The sequence below is a fragment of the Elephas maximus genome, chromosome 22 (assembly GCF_024166365.1).
Source record: "Elephas maximus indicus isolate mEleMax1 chromosome 22, mEleMax1 primary haplotype, whole genome shotgun sequence".
NCBI lineage: Eukaryota > Metazoa > Chordata > Mammalia > Proboscidea > Elephantidae > Elephas > Elephas maximus.
In genome coordinates, this window is record NC_064840.1 from 8595934 (window position 1) to 8614304 (window position 18371).

Here is an 18371-nt window from a genome sequence, read left to right on the forward strand (position 1 = left end):
CAGTATCACCCAGAGATAATTGCTAACACTCTGCTGTCTGTAATTCCAGAACTTTTTTTGCATGCATATATTTGTGTGTGTGTATACATGCTTTCTCACACATTCATACATATGCATACCTTTTTTCTTTTAACCAAAATTATATTAGGCCCAGTCCTTCCCCAGGGGAGGTTTGCAGTCTAGTTGAGGAATTAGAGATTCTAGCCCCGAAATAAGGAGCCCTGGTATTTTTTTTTTTTTTGGTAGGCAAGGGATAAGCACTCGGCTGCTAACTGACAGGTTGGCGGTTTGAACACGCCCAGTGGCTCCGTGGGGGAAGGACCTGGCAGTCTGCACCTGTAAAGGTTACAGCTAGGAAACCCTATGGGGCAGTTGTGCTCTGTCACAGGGGGCCGCTGTGAGTGGGAATCGATGAATACGTCACAACGATAACACCACCCCGAGGCTGACCGTAGTTCTAACACTTAAGGCATCAGCAGAACTTCTTGTGTCTCTTTTGTTCCCGTTACAGAAAGGCAGTTGTACTACAAGCTCAGAACCAAATGTCGGAGGCACACAGGCTCTTACAGAAGCTGTTGATCCATTGTCAGAAGGTGAAAAACACAGAGATGGTGATCAGGTGAGCGTGCGCTCCCACCTCTTCCGCCGACGTGACTGTGTGCAGGACGTTTCACCCCTGTTTCCCTCTCTGCTGCCAGCGTCCTGCTTTCAGTGGCCGAGCTGTACTGGCGATCCTCCTCCCCCACCATCGCGCTGCCCGTGCTCCTGCAGGCTCTGGCCCTCTCCAAGGAGTACCGGCTGCAGTACTTGGCCTCCGAAACAGTGTTGAACTTGGCTTTCGCCCAGGTAAGCCGGCCTGTGTTTCACAGCACAGTACCTATTTGTGTTCGAGACCTGGTGAGTGTATTACTACTTTGTGGTTTGGAAAACTATAACAATGAGCACTCCCCCGTTAATACTGAAGTCTGGACTCGTATTCTGCAGTGAAAAACCCTCTAGGCAGTCCGTGGAGTCACGAACTTGGTGGCAGGGCGACACTGTCCAGTGGCACTCACTTACCGAGTCTAGTCAGGGGCCTCGTCTTCAGGGAGCATGCTGGCATCACGCCGTGGTTATTTGGCCGGAGCACTGCCTGCTTTAACAAGGGGGAGAATAAGGAGATGAGGAAATCATGTGTTCATGGAGAGACTTTGGAAATCACATTGTATTTGGTGTTTGTTTTCCGTCTTCCCCAGTTGAATATAAATGCCACGAAGGAAGGGACTCATTTTTGTCCCTAGTAGAACCAGACACATGGTAGGCTTTCAATAAACATTTATTGAGCAAATGGATGAATTTTGAACTTACTGGAGGAGCTAAAGCAGAGGTACCCCAAACTGTGCATTAGAATTACTTCGGGAGATTTAAAAAATCTGTACCTACCTGGCCTTGCCTTGGACCTGCTAGTTGGAATCTCTGCGGGGACGGCGGAGGAGGGGGGAGCCCAGGAATCTGTTTTTTTAACCAGTCTCCCCAGTGAGTCTTCTTTCATTTTTTTAAATTGAGATAAAATTCATATACTGTAAAATTTACCATTTTAACCATTTTAAAGTACATACTTCAGTACAATTAAAAGAATTTTTAATATCTTATCGTGTTTTCAATAAAGGTTTGCACAGAAATTTAGGTTCTCATTCAACAGTTTCTACACAAATTTTCAGTGGCATTGGTTACAGTCTTCACAATGCGTGAACATTCACATTATTTCCATTCTGCTTGTTCCGTTTCCATTAATCTAGTTTCCCTGTCCCTTTACATCCTCATTGTTTTAAAGTAACTGTTGACCATTTGATCTCATATAGGTGATTTTCCAAAAGAGCACAGTACTTACAGGTAATGTTTATTATTTTTTTGAGCCAATCTGTCATTTAGCTACAAGGTGACCTCAGAGGTTAGTTTCTGTCCAAGGTTTGAAGGTATTTCAGGGGAATAGTCTCAGGGAGTCCTCCAGTCTTAACCACATTTTTCTCCCATTCTGTCAGGGTTCATCTGTTGTGGCCCCCATTAGAACAGTTTGTCAGTACAACTTAAATTTAAAATGTATAATTCACAACGTTGGGCAACCATCACCACTATCTAATTCCAGAACATTTTCATCTCACCTAAAAGGAATCCCATACCCAGTATACAGTCCTTCCTCATTGCCCCCCACCCCCAGCTCCTGGCCACCTCTGATCTACTCTTTGTTTCTACGCATTTGAATATTCTGGACATTTCATATAAATGCAGTGATACAACGTGGGGGCTTTTGTGTCTGGCTTTTTTCACTTAGCGTAGTGTTTTCAAGGTTCATCTAGTTGTAGCATGTGTCAGAGCTTCATTCTTTTTTATGACTCAGCAATGTTCCATTGTATGTATAAACCACTATTTGCTTATTCAGTCACCAGCTGATAGACATTTGGATTGTTTCTACTTTTTGGTAATTATGAGTAATGTTCCTGTGAACATTTGTGTACAAGCTTTTGCTTTGTTCAAATATGTTTTCAGTTTTCTTGGGCTCCTACCTAGCAGTAGAATTGCTGGGTCTTACGGTAACTTTATGTTTAACTTTTTGAGGCACTGCCAGACTGTTTTCCATAGTGGCTGCACTATTCTACATTCCCACCAGCAATGCACAAGGGTTCCAGTTTCTTCACATTCTTGCCAACGCTTGCTAATTTCTGCCATTTTGGTTATAAACATCCTAATGGGTGTGAAGTGGTATCTGCCTGTTCCCCATAGAAGACATACAAATGGACAACAAGCACATGAAAAGGTGCTCAAAGTTATGTCATTAGAGAAATGTAAATCAAAGCCACAATGGTTTACATTTCTCTAATGACTGATGACATTGAGCATCTTTTCAAATACTTGTTCATTTGTATGTCTTCTTTGGAGAAATGTCTGTGCAAGTCCTTTGACCATTTTTATTTGGATTGTTTGTCTTTTTACTGTTGAGTTGTAGGAGTTCTTTATATATTCTGGGTACTAGACCCTTATCAGATATATGATTGGCAAATATTTTCTCCCATTCTGTGGGTTGTCATTTTACTTTCTTGATGGTGTCTTTTAATGCACAGAACTTAATTTTGATAAGGTTTCATTTATTCTTTTTTTCTATTGTTGCTTGTGCTTTCGGTGTCATATTTAAGAAACCCTTCCTAATTCGAGAGCCTGAAGCTTTACACCTGTGTTACCTTCTAAGCTGTTACAGTTTTTGCTCTTCCATTTAGGTCTCTGACCCATTTTCAGTTATTTTGTGTATGGTGTGAGGTAGCGTCCAGATTCATTCTTTTGCATGTGGCTATCCAGGTGTTTCAGCATCATTTCTGAATTGAGACTCTTCCTTCTTCAAGAGCATGAGTCACTTGTAGACAGAATGTAGTTAGATCATTTTTTTAATAATCCGTTCTGCCACTGTCTGCCTTCATTAACGCATTTACGCTTAAGGTAATTGCTGATAAGGAAGGACCTCTGCCATTTTGCTGCTCTCTGTACGTCTTATATCATCTTTGTTCCTTAAAAAAAAAAGAATAGTTTTCTTTGTTCCTTAGTTACTCCATTATGTTCAATTTGTGTGCAACAGATATTTTCTAGTGTACCATCTTGATCCCCTTGTTATTTCTTTTATTACACACTCTTTTTTTGTTTTTACTGTGTACCTTTGAGTTATTTTCTTAGTAGTTGCCTTTCCCCCACCCTTGGAAGTTGCTAATCTCAAGGATATCTATGCTGAATCTTTTTGTAAAGACAAACCTTTCCCAAGGGAGAGTAACTGTTCCCCCCATAGACATCGTAATCAGATTGTCCCACGTCATGTTTTCAAGGAGTGTGGTGCAGGCTGTAATGTAGTAGTCGGGGAAAAGAAGATAAGCCAGAGGTGGAGACCAGCCGTAAACAAAGTCCTTCTTGGTCACGGGCAGTTGGTGTGGGTGTGGACCTTGTGGATGTCTGTGATGTTTCTTTTTCAGCTCATCCTTGGAATCCCAGAACAGGCTTTGAGTCTTCTCCACATAGCCATTGAACCCATCCTGGCCGACGGGGCAGTCCTGGACAAGGGCCGCGCCATGTTCTTGGTGGCCAAGTGCCAGGTGGCTTCGGCAGCTTCCTACGATCCACCAAAGAAAGTAGAAGGTAGGCATTCTGGAAGTGCCTTTCCAGAAAACACATAAAATTTAGGGGCCGGAAGGAGAAAAGACGTTAAATTTGGAACAGTACTTAAGTCCTGAATCTTCACAAATTTATGTTATAATTTCCGGCAGCTTTTAAGGTGCTCTTATGTGCATGCTTTGAAGGAGGGCTGAGGATGCATGAATGGTTGTTTTAACCCTGAGAGCTAAGTTCCAGGTTGGAAATCAAGATTAAGATTTTTAAAAATCTCACCCTAGTGTGTTATTATTTTCTGTCAGCGATAGAAAAGTATGTACTGCAAGTTCAACAAAATTAGATGGCAAGTTCAAAAACTGTACGTAGTGTTGAGTTAAATGTGTGTGGTATTTTTTCCCCGCTTCTGTCAGCTCTGGAGGCCGCCATTGAGAACCTCAACGAAGCCAAGAGCTACTTTGCAAAGGTCGACTGCAAAGAGCAGATCCGAGATGTGGTTTACTACCAGGCCAGGCTCTACCACACGCTGGGGAAGACCCAGGAGAGGAACCGTTGTGCGATGCTCTTCCGGCAGCTGCACCAGGAGCTGCCCTCTCACGGGGTGCCCTTGATCAACCATCTCTAGTGAGGGCCTCGTAGGCCAGGACCTGTTGTGCAGTGGATACGATTGAGGACTTATTCAACCCTCCCTCCATGTGAATGACGTGTTTGTAACACCCTGTCTCTCTGGTCAATAAACTGTACTCTGAGTAATTTTATTTTGTTGCTAGAAAGTACATATTTGTTTTATTCCCCCTTCTCTCTCTTTTTGGTAGCAAAGTACACCACCTTTTTATTAATAAACAACTCTTTGCTAACCAGTTGGTGCCAGTGTCACAGATCATGCACTCTGGGCAGAATTGCCAGTATCTTTATTAGATGTTGTGCTCACACTACATTGTTAGGTAAACTCATTTGCCACCTACGCTCTCGGACAAGAGCTCTTTGCATGTTGGTGGATCCCTACAGGGGTCAGCGCAGACTTCTGTGAAGCTCAGGTTTCCCGTCTGAGCCCTCTACCTTCTTGCACTGAATTGGTGCTCGTGCTGGGCCAGTGAGGGTTTCCGAGCCTGCATCAGTCCCTGACTGGGGATTCAAAAGGAAAAGGTCTTTTTGTGGTTTTAAAACCAGTGACAAAGCATATTTCATTCACTGTCTGGGTGCTGGCTTTCTTATGTCTTCTGCTTGGGCATATTTTTTCTATATTTAATTATGTAAATAAGGGCTGAAGATAACTTAGGAGTCTCTGGGTGGTGCAAATGGTTAAGCACGTGGTTTGAACCCACACAGAGGCACCTTGAAAGAAGGGCCCGATGTGCTTCCGAAGAGTCACAGCCATGACAACCCTGTGGAGCACAGTTGTACTCTGCAACACATGGGGTCACCATGAGTCGGAACCGACTTCATGGCAACTGGTTTGGTTTTGGTTTTTGGATAATAAGTCTAAGAATTCATCATAAATAAGGTAGTTACGCAAACTGTTGGATGGGAAAGTAATTTGCTCTGTAAACTTTCACCTGAAGCACAATAAATTTTTTTTATACATTACAAAAGAGTCAGAAGCTCAGAGGTACATGGATGCTATCATTCAAATATATGGTACAAAATTTATAGATCTCAACCCTGTAATTAAGCAAAAACCAGTTACTGCCCTGTCCGTTCACGTATTTATCTTATCCTTGAGTGTTTGCAGCAAAATCCCAGTGTTTCAAATGCAAAAACGCATCTGTACGTAAACAGCTCTTACAGAGCAACAAAGAACCAACCAAATTTTGCAGCTTGCATCATTGGCTCTTTCTCTGTTGAATTTCAACCTTGGGTTGAGAATAATTTATCTCCAGAGCTCTTTGAAACAGTGTGAATGACTCCCACCCATTAGGGCATGTTTGCTGGCCAAAAATAGCAGCTTTGGAAACAAGAGTTTCAGTGTAGAGACAGAGACACTCACTGGTAGGTTGATGATTAAAAATATTTTCTTAAAATTTTTTTTAAAAAGGTTACACATGCATTTAATAAAATTAAAAAGCTATTAAAGGCTATATAGTAAAAAGTAATTCTGTTTCCCAGGAAGTAACTGCTATTATCAGTTTCTTTTTGTTTTTGCAGATACATACTCTCACCTGATGCCATTTTTCGTTTTGTTTTGTTTTTTGTTGTTGAGAATATAAACAGCAAAACACACACCAATTCCACTGTTGCTACGTGTACAATTTAGTGATATGGATTACATTCTTTGAGTTGTGTAACCATACTCAGCCCCCTTTTCTGGGTTATTGCTCTCCCAGTAACATGAACTCACTGCCCCTTTAATCTTCTGAGTTGTTCTTGTCAATTTGATCCCATATAGATAGTTCTTAAAATAGCATAATGCTTAAGGCAGATATTTTTACTAGTTAAACTGAGCTATTCTTTGGTTTTAAGATGACTCCAGGGGATATTTTTGGTTTAAGGTTTAAAGATTATCTCAGGGCAATAGTTTCAGGGGTTCATTCACTGTCCATGGCTCTAGAAACTCTAGAGACTGTAAGAATTTGAAATTCTGTTCTACGTTTTCCCCCTTTTGATCAGAATTCTAGAGAATCTTTGACCAAAATGTTCAGTAATGGTAGCTGGCCAGCATCCAGCTTTCCTGGTCTCATGGCAAAGGAGGCAGTTGTTCATGGAGGCAGTAAGCTGTGTGTTCCATATCCTCCTCCTATTCCTGACTCTCCTTTTTCCTCTGTTGTTCCAAGTGAATAGAGACCAGTTGTCCCTTGTATGGCCGCTTGTGAGCTTTTAAGAACCCAGATACTACACAATGAAGTAGGAAGTAGAACAGAAACACCAAGCACATTATTAGGCCAATTAACTGGGATGTTCCATGAAACCATGACCCTAAACATCTAGACCAAGGACCGTATCCCATGAGGTGTTTGGTTGTACATAAGCAGCCTCAGCAGCTGCTCTTTTTTTTTTTTTTTTTTCCATCGTTATAAATATATCTGCTATGGATTGAATTGTGTCCCCCCAAAATATCTACCAACTGGGCTTGGCCATGATTCCCAGTATTGTATGTGGTTGTCCGCCATTTTGTGATCTGATTTGATTTTCCTATGGGTTGTAAATCCTAACCTCTATGATGTTAATCAGGCAGGACCCAATGTACAAAATTAGATTGTATCTAGAGTCAATCTCTTTTGAGATATGAAAGAGAGAAGCTAGCAGAGACAGGGGGACATCATACCACTAAGAAAGTAGTGCCAGGAGCAGAGCACGTCTTTTAGACTTGGGGTCCCTGCACCGAGAAGCTCCTAGACCAAGGGAAAATTGATGACAAGCACCTTCCTCTAGAGCCAACAGAGAAAGCCTTCCGCTGGAGCTGGCGCCCTGAATTCGGACTTCTAGCCTCCTAGACTAGAGGGAATAAATTTCTGTTAAAGCATCCACTCGTGGTATTTCTGTTATAGCAGCACTAGATAACGAAGACAATATCACAGAATTTTTGCCAGTTCAACTTCTCACAGGTATACAGCTTGTTAACAGTGATTACAATAATTGGCTGTGCAACCCTACCCTCAACCAGTGTGATTTTCCTATCACCACTAACCGTCTCCATCTCCTGCTTCCTGCCCTTGGTAACCACTGATAAATTTTGGTCCCTATACATTTGCCTTTTCTTTTTATACAAGTGAGGTCATACAATATTTGTTCTTTTGTGATTGGCTTATTTCTCTCAGCATAATGTCCACAAGCTCCATCCATACGCTAGCATGTATCAAGACTTCACTTCTCCTACTGACTGAGTAGGTATTCCATGTGTGTATGTGCCACATTTTCGTTTTGTTAATCCATTCATCTGCTGATGGGCATGTAAGTTGTTTCCACCTTTTGGCTATTGTGAATATTGCTGCAATAAACATTGGTGTATGAGTCTCTTTTCGAGTCTCTGCTTTCAAGATTTTTGGGTATATACCTCAGAATAGAATTGACGGGTCATTTAGTAATTCTATTTTTAGTTTTTTGAGGAGCTACCACACTGTTTTCCACATCGGCTGTAACATTTTGCATTCCCATCAGCAGTGGATGAGGGTTCCAATTTCCCTACATCCTCCCAACATTTGTTATTTTCTGTTTTTTTTGTTTTTTTAATCTTGGCCATCCTACTGGGAGTGAAATGGTATCTCATTGTGGTTTTGATTTGCATCTCTTTGATGGCTAATGATGCTCTCTTCATGTGCTTGGTGGCCATCCGAATGTCCTCTTTGGTGAAATGTCTGTTCGGGTCTTTTGTCCATTTTATGATTGGGTTATTTGGTTTTTTTTGTTAAGTTGTTGAAGTTTTATATATATTTTGGTTATTAGATTCTTGTTGAATATATGGTTTCTGAAGATACTCTCAATTGGTAGCTTGTCTTTTCCCTTTTTTGGTAAAGTCTTTTGATGAACAAAAGTTTTTAATTTTTTTGAAATTCCATTTATTATTTTGTCTTTTACTGTTTGTGCTTTTGTTGTTATATAAGGTAATACGTTGTTGACAGCTAGGCCTGACAGTGTTACGCCTGGTTTTACTTTGCACATTTAGGTCTTTAACCTGTTTTGAATTTGTTTTTGTGTATGGTGTGAGGCATGGATCCTATTTCATTTTTCTGCAGGTGGAAATTCAATTTTCCCAGCACCGTTTATTGAAGAGAATCTTCCTTCCCCATTACATAGACTTAGCACCCTTGTAAAAAAATCACTTGACCATAGAATACAACCAAACACTTCTAGGGACAGAGTAGCAAGGGCGGGGGTCTTGGGACCCTGGTTTCAGGGCACATCTAGGCCAATTGGCAGAACATTAAGAAAGTGTTCTGCATCCCATTTTGGTGAGTGGCATCTGGGGTCTTAAAAGCTAGCGCGCGGCCATCTAAGATACATCAATTGGTCCCAACTCACCTGGAGCAAAGGAAAATGAAGAACACCAAAGACACAAGGGAAATATTAGCCCTTGAAACAGAAAGGGCCACATAACCAGCCACTCCATCAGCCTGAGACCAGAAGAACTAAATGGTGCCCGTCTAACACCAATGACCACCCTGACAGGGAACACAACAGAGAGTCCCTGACGGAGCAGGAGAAAAGTGGCTTGCAGAACTCCAATTATAGTAAAAAGACCAGACTTAAAAGTTTGACCGAGACTGGAGGGATCCCGGAAGACAAGGCCCCTGGACTCTGTTAGCTCAGAACTGAAACCATTCCCAAAGCCAACTCTTCAGAAAAAGATTAGACTGGACTATAAGACAGAAAAATGATACTCGGGAAGACAGTGCTTCTTAGCTCAAGTGGATCCATGAGACTAAATGGACAGCTCCTGTTTGGAGGCGAGCTGAGAAGGCAGCTGGTTGAATGGTCATGGGAAACACAGACACGGTAGAAAGCAGGAATGTGCTGTCACATTCCAGGGAGAGCAACTAGGATCACATAACAATGTGTGTATAAATTTTTGTATGAGAAGCCAACTGGAACTGTAAACCTTCACTTAAAGCACAAATAAAAAAAAAAAAGTCAGTTGACCATAGATATGTGAGTTTATTTCTAGGCTCTCAGTTCTATTCCATTGGTCTATGTTTCTGTTGTTATACCACTACCAGGCTGTTTCGATTATTGGAGGAGTATAGTATGTTTTAAAATCAGGAAGTATAAGTCCTCCTACTTTGTTCTTCTCTTTCAACATTGCTTTACCTATTTGAGGCCTTTTGCCATTCCATGTAAAGTTGAGGATTGGTTTTTCTATTTCTATGAAGCAGGCTGTTGAAATTTGGATTGGGATTGCTTTGACTCTCTAGATCACTTTGAGTGGTAGTTACATCTTAACAGTATTAAGTCTTCCAATCCATGAACGTGGAACATCTTTGCCTGTATTTAAGTCTTCTTTACTCTCTTTCAGCAGTGGTTTATAGTTTTCATTGTATAAGTCCTTCATGTGCCTGATTAAATTTATTCCTAGGTATTTTATTCTCGTAGATGCTATTGTAAGTGGAGTTGTTTCCCTGATTTCTCTTTGGTGGTGTAGTGGTTATGTGCTATGGCTGCTAGCCAAAAGGTCGCTGGTTCAAATCCACCAGGTGCTCCTTGGAAACTCCATGGGGCAGTTCTACTCTGCCCTATAGGGTCACTATGAGTCATAATCAACTCAACAGCAATGGGTTTGGGTTTTTTTTTTTTTTTTTCCCCTTGGTGTATAGAAATCCAACTGATTTTTTTTTTTTTCAGTTTTCTTGGCTGTAATCTTATTTATTTATTTTATTGTACTTTAGATGAAGGTTAACAGCACAAACTAATTTCTCATCAGTTAATACACACATTGTTCTATGACACTGCTTAACAACCCCATGACATGTCAACACTCTTCCTTCTCAACCCTGGGTTCCCTATTACCAGCTTTCCTGTTTCCTCCTGCCTTCCAGTCCCTGTCTCAGGGCTGAAGCGCCCCTTTAGTCTTGTTTTGTTTCATGGGCCTGTCCAATCTTTGGCTAAAGGGTGAAGCTCAGGAGTAACCTCATTACTGAGCTGAAAAGGTGTCCAGGGCCATACTCTCAGGGTTTCTCCAGCCTCTGTCAGGCCAGCAAGTCTTGTCTTTCTTTTTGAGTTAGAATTTTGTTTTACATTTTTCTTCAGCTCTGCCCAGGACTGAAACCCAGCTGATTTTTGTTTGTTGATCCTGTACCCTGCAACTTTGCTAAATTCCTCTATTAGCTCTAGATGTTTTCTTGTGGACTTGTTGGGATTTTCTATGTATAAGATCATATCATCTGGGAATAGAGAGAATTTTACTTCTTCTTTTCCAATCTGGATACCTTTTTTTTCTTTTTCTTGTCTTATTGCTCTGGCTAGGACTTCTAATACAATACTGAATAGAAATGGTGAGAGTGGGCACCCTCTCCCACTTGTCCCAATTTCAAGGTGAAAGCTCTCAGTCTTCTTCCATTAAGTACAATGTTGATCATTGGCCTTTCATATATGCCCTGGATTATACTGAGGAATTTCCTTTTCATTCTATTATTCTTTAGGACTTTCATTAAGAAAGGGTGTTTGGATTTTATCAAATGTTTTTTGTGTCCATAGAGATGATCATGTGGTTCTTTTCCTTTGTTCTGTTGATATGGTGTATTACTTTGATTGATTTTCTAATGTTGAACCATCCCTACGTTCCTGGAATAAATCCTACTGGGTCATGGTATATGACTCTTTTAATATGCTTTTAATGATTATCACTATATAATGTCCATCTTTATCTCTTCTGGCAGATTTTGTCTTAAAGTCTACACCTGATACCATTTTTGATTAATGTAAAGTAAGATCCTTCTGATGTAAGAAGTGACCTTAACTCTCTCTACTCTCCTTCATCATAGGGACTTCCAAGACGTGGGGCAAGGTTGTTTGACTGACTCCATAGGGACCAACGTAGAAACCAGACATCAAGCCTGACCAGGACCAGCTGCATGACTTGTGGGGGCCAGTGTAAAGTGAAAATATGAGGTGTCTATTTAAAAACCATCAAAAATTTTAAGGTGGCAACAGCAGAGCATTAAGCCAAGTGCGGGGCCTTTTAAGCACGGGGCCCTGTGCTGCTGCACAGCTTGCTCGCACCTAAGCTCGTTAACCATTTGTACCGCCAGGGACTTCTATCTCAGTTTTACAGGTGAGCAAATTGAGCCCCAGAGATATGGTCTCACCTAGCCCATCACAAGTGCAGACTGGAGTCAGGACTCCATTCCAGGTCTGAGAGGCTCCAAAGCTACACTCTGTCTCGTCACCAGCCTGCCTTTGTGTTTACTTATATAACTTGAATATTTCTGCTTGGCCCGAGTGCTTTAAATTTTGTCCTGATGGTTTCAGTGGTTGCGTTAATTTTTTCCTTCCTTTGAGATCTATGCTAAGACAAACGGAGAGCTTCCTCATCTCTAGCTTCTCCTTTTACGATGTTGTTTATGTCTGGGACCATTGAACATACTCATCTCAACTGCCTGTAAAAGGGAAACTTCTCAGGGTCCTTTTATTTACGTATTTATTTTGCCATTGTTTTTCTGCCACCCTGTTGCATGGGAAAGATTGCAGCAAATAAAGTACAGCGGTGTGATTGATCGTGCTGTGTCTGTCCGGATGTTCAAGGTTCGGGAGGCAGAACATTCCAGTGAACAAGCGTGAGTGGAACACAGAACAGCTCAGAAAGGAAGGACAAAGCCCTGACAGGAGCTTGTGAGGCTGTCCCAGTGGTTGAGAGAATTTTCAAGTCTTACTTCTCAGCCCCCTCCCTCGTACTCTTTAAGTTTTCTTAAAAAATAAGATTCAGATGTTTTGTTTGCTTATTCTTTTGGCAACCTGTGTTGTCAAGACAACAGGGTCTGTTTGCCTAGAATAGGATTTTTCCAGTGTTCTTGGAGGAGGAAACCCAAAAGGCAAAGCTAATATTTATATTTGATATCTACGAAAAGAATGGTTTGGGACGGTTCTTATTGTAAGAGGGGTCGAGTCTCAGCAAAGGCAATTGTGATGTTCTCTGCTTGACTCTGATTTACTGTCATAAGGAAGGCACATAACAGTGGAGTTTTTAGCTCTGTGTTAAGTGTATTAATAAGAACTAGCATCAGTGAGCATTTACGGGCAGGCACTGAGCTACGCTTGTAACACAGTTATTATATTTAAACCTCACACCAAGCTTGTGAGGTAGGTGCAATTTTTATCCCCATTTAACAGATGGTAAAATCAAACTGAGAGAGATTAAGTCACTTGCCCAGGGCTGGGCCTGGAACTAGGTCTGACTCCAAAGCCATTGCTGTCAACCACAGTGCTGAAAGTACACCAGTGTCGTGGGTGTGGTTCCTACCTATACTCCACGAGGTGCAGTGGTTAAGCACTCGGCTGTTAACTGGAAGGTTGGTGGTTCAAACTCACCAGCTGCTCTGTGGGAGAAAGATGTGGCAGCCTGCTTCCGTAAAGACTACAGCCTCAGAAACCCTACAGGGGAGTTCTACTCTGTCCTGTAGGGTCACTAGGAGTCAGAATCGACTTGATGGCAATGGCTTTTTTGGTATGAGTGAAAAAAGTAAAGAAAAAAAGAATATAGTGACTGAGCATCAAATAATGTTACAGTCCTTTAGATCAGAGAGGTGAGGCCAAGGAGGACTTAGATCATGGTATTTCTGGGAATTCTTCCAGGAAGAAATGAATCTTGGGCCAGGGTTTGGATTTGTGTGGGCACTTTCTAACCTTTCTTACTGAATTGGCTTCTAACAAAACCCAGCCCACTGCTGTTGAGTTGATTCCGACTCACGGCAACCCTATGCATTACATAGCAGGACTGCTCCAGAGAGTTTTCCTGGCTGTAATCTTTACAGAAGATTGCCAGGCCTTTCTTCCACGCACCACTGGATGGCTTCAAATCACCATCGCAAATTGCTTGCACCACACAGGGACCCTAACTTTGTACAGATACATGTATATCTAAGTTTCTGTTATATATAGTTACCGACTGTTTTAGCTACAGTGTTCCAATAAAACCTAGGCAATTTAGTAACATGATATAAACATACAGAATTGTTTCTTTTAGTCACCAAACTACTGCCTCTGGGCCAAATCTGGCAAGCCACCTGTTTTTATATGATCCACTAAGAATGTTTTTTACATTTTTAGATGGTTGGACGAAAAGCCCAAAATAATAATAATAATTTGTGATACATGAAAATTATATGAAATATGGCTTTCAGTGTTCATAAATAAAGTTTTATTGGAACTACCATGCACATTCATTTACTGTTGTCTGTGGCCACAAATGGAAAACCTGGTAGCGTAGTGGTTAAGTGCTATGCCTGCTAACCAAAGGGTCGGCAGTTTGAATCCGCCAGGCGCTTCTTGGAAGCTCTATGGGGCACTTCTACTCTGTCCTATAGGGTTGCTACATATATAGGAATCGACTCGACGGCACTGGGTTTTGGGTTTATGGCCACAAATGGGTAAACACTTGGCTACCAACCAAAAGGACAGTCGTCTGAATCTACCCAGAAGTGCCTCAGAATAAAAGCCTGGTGATCTCCTTCCAAAAGGTCACAGCCACTGAAAACCCTATGGAACACGGTCCTACTCTGACACACATGGAGTCGTGAGTCGGAATTGACTCCATGGCAGCTGGCTCGGTTTTGGTTTATGGCTGCTACAATGGCAGAGTTGAGTAGTTGTGACAGAGACCATATGGCCAGCAAAGTCTAAAATATTTACTATCTGGCCCTTCACAGAAAAAGTTCACTGACCCCTTTCTCAGAGTCATAAGTGCCCCAAATGCTTTTCACCAGCCCCAATACATGTTTTTTGGGGGAGAAAATAGAAAAATATAGAACAAGGCATCCACCATTCAGAAGTGACTGTTGCTAACATTTTACTATTTGCTTCAAATCCATTTTTAAGTAAAAGAAATAAAACTTTACAGCGTTCCTTAAGGCTCCCCGACTCTTCTCTGTCCTTGTTTCCTTCCTTGTGGCCCACCGGTATGTCTTTAATGTATACTCAACCGCCTGGACCTTTTAAAAACGTTTATGTGTCCCTGAACAATATACACTGTGTGGGGTTTAAAAACACAAATTGTGCATCATAGAATATTCTGTGACTTTCTCTTACTCAACATGGTATTTTCGGGATCTCTTCCTGTCGGTACAAATAGATCTAGTGCATTCCTTTTAACCAGTGTGTAGCCTTCCATCAAATGACTAACGTTTTATTTGAAACGGTTGTTTCCAGTTTTTTACTATCCAAACAAATGCCTGTGAGCTGAGTAACTACAGCGGAGTGGTCATGTTATTGGATTCTCTGCATTGTTTGAGTGGCTCTGCAGCCTGGGGATACCAGAGGAGCTAAACAGAAAGGGAAGGAAATCCACCCAGCTGACAAGTCGGCTTCGGACCCTTGATTTATTCTGGCGCTTGACTTTCAACTTTTGATTTCTCTTTGGCAGCTTGGCAGGATGTAGGGGTAATCTTTGGAAAGAATGTATTCGTTCATCAAAAGCAGCTAAGAAGTCTCCACCGGTTTAGCGTAGTGGGGGTTGACCAGGTAAGGTGGGAGTGGGAGGGGAGCACTGCCCCCCCAGCAGGAGTCAGTAGGGAGGTGGGGGCGGAAGGGGCTCCCCCGATGGGTGGTGAGCACCAGCTTCAAGCCGCATCCGCTGCAGGCGCCTTCTGCTAGTGAGCAGCCGGGGGTGGGTGCCGGGCCGCGAGGCGGGACCCCGGTCTCCCACTCCCCGGCTTGGAGAACTTTCCGAGACTCCGCGCCCCCCTGCAGGCCGAGGCCGCGCGTCGTCCGCGCTTTTGCCTGAACAAAGAGAGAGCTGCCCGTCCGGCCGACCTCCGGTGGGTGCCGCGGCCGCCGCGGGGAGAACAGGGGCAGGTGCGTCCGGGCCAGGCGGAGGCAGGGTCGCAGCCCGGCCCCGCGCTCCCGCCCTGCCCGGGTCCCCCGTCACCGTCCTCCTCCGCCTCCCCGCTACTTTCGCCTCCGCCCGCCCGGCCCCTCCCCTCCTCGCCCCTCCCCTCCCCTCCCCTCTTCCCTCCCCTCTCCTCTCCTTCCCTCCCCTCCCCTCCCCTCCGGCGCGGGACCAGGCCGGCGGGGGCGCGCGGGCCGGCGGGGGCGCGCGGGCCGGCGGGGGCGCGCGGGCCGGCGGGGGCGCGCGGGCCGGCGGGGGCGCGCGGGCCGGCGGGGGCGCGCGGCGGCAGCCAATCCCCGCGCAGCCCCGGGCGCCGTCGCTCCCCGCCCGCCCGCGCTCCCGCCGAGGCCGCGGACAGCAGCGCGTGGCCGCGCCGAGCCGAACGGAGCCGGGGGCTCGGAGCGCGGGAGGCGGCGGCAGCGCGGAGTCAGGTGAGCGGGCGGGAGCCGGGCCGGGGGCGGAGGATGCGGCAGCCGCAGCCCGGACGCCCTCGCCCTCTTGGGCCGGGGCCAGCGCCGGGATTGGAGACAAAGCCCCGAGGCTGGCACGGGGCTTCCTCCTGGCGGGGACCCCACGTGTGCCTCCTCACGCCTCACCACGTGGGGGGACGTGGCCTCTGGGCGCCCCTTCCCCCAAGTCCTAAAGGCACCGGGGGCCTCGGGGTGGCCTCTTCGGTTGGGCCGCGCCCGGCCCGGGTGGCAGGGGCCGTCCCGGAGTTTGGAGCCGCTGTCACCGGGGCCGGGGCAGGGAAGGATACTGGAGGGGACTAGGCCCACCCCCTCGCGTTTGACAGGTGGGGAAACCTAACGCACGCAGGGTAGATTGGGCCACCGCACTTGGAGCAGTCCCACCCCGATACCTGGTCTTGGGGGCAAACCCAGGCCTCGGTGGGTGGGACTCCAGGCGGCGGGACCCTAGATCTGCAGTTCAGGGGACTGGGGGACCTCTGCTGTCCCTCAGTCTGTCCTTTGCTCCTCTCCTCGCAGCCTGAGCCTCCAGGGTGGGTCCTTTTGACCTAAATTCACCTCGGGGCTGCTGCAGGTTGAGAATGCAGCGGCACCTTCCGAGGCACCCCCTGCCTGACTTTCCAGGATGTGGGCCCAGCCCTGCTCTGCGCTGGGTCCCAGTGCAGGGCTGCCCAGCTCCAGCCTGGAGCTATCTCCGGCTCCCGCCCACCCCTTGCACTGACCAGTTTGGGAAGTGGGTGTTTTCACAGCTCAGCCCACTACCCTGGCTGCTTGCAGTTGGCACTGGAGGGGTTGCACCTTAGCCCTTCCAGCTCCCGCAGAAGGTTGGGACAGAGGGATGGCGTTTCCTAACGCTCAGTGTCATCAGCAACAGAGGGGCACCCTGCCCTGGACTGGGACTGGGATCTGCAGCGTCCATCCTTAGAGGCAGCTATACCTTCCTCAGCCTGGTGTTCCGAATCCCTACAGTCCTAGAGAGAGAAACTTCTCGTCCCCGTGAGCCATGCAGCCCTTACACTAACTCCCTCTCCCAGCTCTGTCACCAGGGGAAAGAGGATACTTCTGGATCCCATAGGGGAAGGCAGACGTATCAACAAGCGGAAGGCATTTGGGGAGTGTTAGCCTTATCCTCCTACAACCTGTAATTTAAGAATAAGTAGTGTGCATGCTGTGATGAGTCCTGGACTCCCCTTTCCGACCTGACGGCTGCTGATAAAGCCCACCTGCCATATAGAAACTCTGGAGCAGTCCTTGGTGATGAGGGCTTGCTGCATATTTGTGTGGTAAAGAGTAACAGTCGTTTGATGGACTCTTAATTCGGAATAATAACGATAACAATAATGTTAATACCGGTTGCCTTCAGGCTGACTTCAAGTCAACGCCATGTGTGTCAGAGTAGAATTCTGCTCCACAGGGTTTTTAGTGGCTGGTTTTTCAGAAGTAGATTGCCAGACCTTTCTTCCTAGGTGCCCTCTGGGTACACTCAGACCTCCAGCCTTTCAGTTGGCAGCTGAGTGCATCAGCTGTTTGTACCACCGGGGAATAATAATGTTGATAGCTAACATTTATTGAGCTCTTGTTGTGTACCAGGTACTGTGCTGTGTACTGTACTGTCTAGAAGAATCTTTGATCAAAAGAGGGAAAATGCAGAACAGAATTTCAAATTATCCTGCACTCCAGACTTCCTGGAGAAATGGAGACTGGACGAACCCTTGAAATGATTGCCCTGAGATAGTCTTTAAACCTTAAACCAAAAATAGCTCCTGAAGTCTTAAAATCAAAAAATAGTTTAGCTTAACTAATAAAAGACGTCTGCCTTGAGAATGGTGCTGTTTTAGAAACTATCTGTGTGGGATCAAAGGAGCCCTGGTGGTACAATGGTTAAACATTCGGCTGCTAACAGAAAGGTCAGCGATTTGAACCTGTCAGCCGTTCCTCTGGAGGAAGATGTGGCGGTCTGCTTCCATAAAGATTACTGCCTTGGAAGCCCCAGAGGGTGGTTCTCCTCTGTCCTGTATGTCACTGAGTCGGAATTGGCTCAGTGGTAATGAATTTGGTTGGGTATATGGGTTCATGTTAGTGGGGGAGGAAGAACTCCGAAAAGGAGGGTGAGGATGGCTGCACAACTTGAAGAATGTAATCAGTGTCACTGAATTGTACTTGTGGAAACTGTCGAATTGGTGTACGTTTTGCTGTGTGTATTGTCAACAACAATGACAAAAAAACCTCTATGAGACAGGGATTTTTATGCCCATTCTAGAAATGAGGAAATTGAGGCTTCCAACAATTCTGCAGTGTTGCTTGCATTTAAA

The 18371-nt window shown here is 44.9% G+C and overlaps 2 protein-coding genes across 12 annotated transcripts in view; both read left to right on the plus strand.

The window, feature by feature from the left end:
* ANAPC5 (anaphase promoting complex subunit 5) overlaps positions 1-4880 on the plus strand; it is a 33305-nt gene extending 28425 nt beyond the window's left edge. Inside the window, exons 14-17 of the mRNA XM_049866053.1 lie at positions 512-619; positions 699-846; positions 3990-4152; positions 4536-4880. Coding sequence (XP_049722010.1) covers positions 512-619; positions 699-846; positions 3990-4152; positions 4536-4747 — 631 coding nt within the window. The 3' untranslated portion in view covers positions 4748-4880. The remainder of the gene's footprint in view (positions 1-511; positions 620-698; positions 847-3989; positions 4153-4535) is intronic.
* A 10099-nt stretch (positions 4881-14979) lies between these two features.
* The window catches only part of CAMKK2 (calcium/calmodulin dependent protein kinase kinase 2), a 42751-nt gene continuing 39359 nt past the window's right edge, over positions 14980-18371 (plus strand). For 3 of the 11 annotated variants that reach the window (XR_007514843.1, XR_007514844.1, XM_049865277.1), the window contains exon 1: positions 14980-15558. The gene's annotated coding sequence lies outside the window, so the exon portion shown is untranslated. Of the gene's footprint in view, positions 15559-15902; positions 16024-18371 lie in introns of those variants that run through there. The other 8 variants (XM_049865270.1, XM_049865279.1, XM_049865274.1 and 5 more) reach the window with 7 other exon arrangements.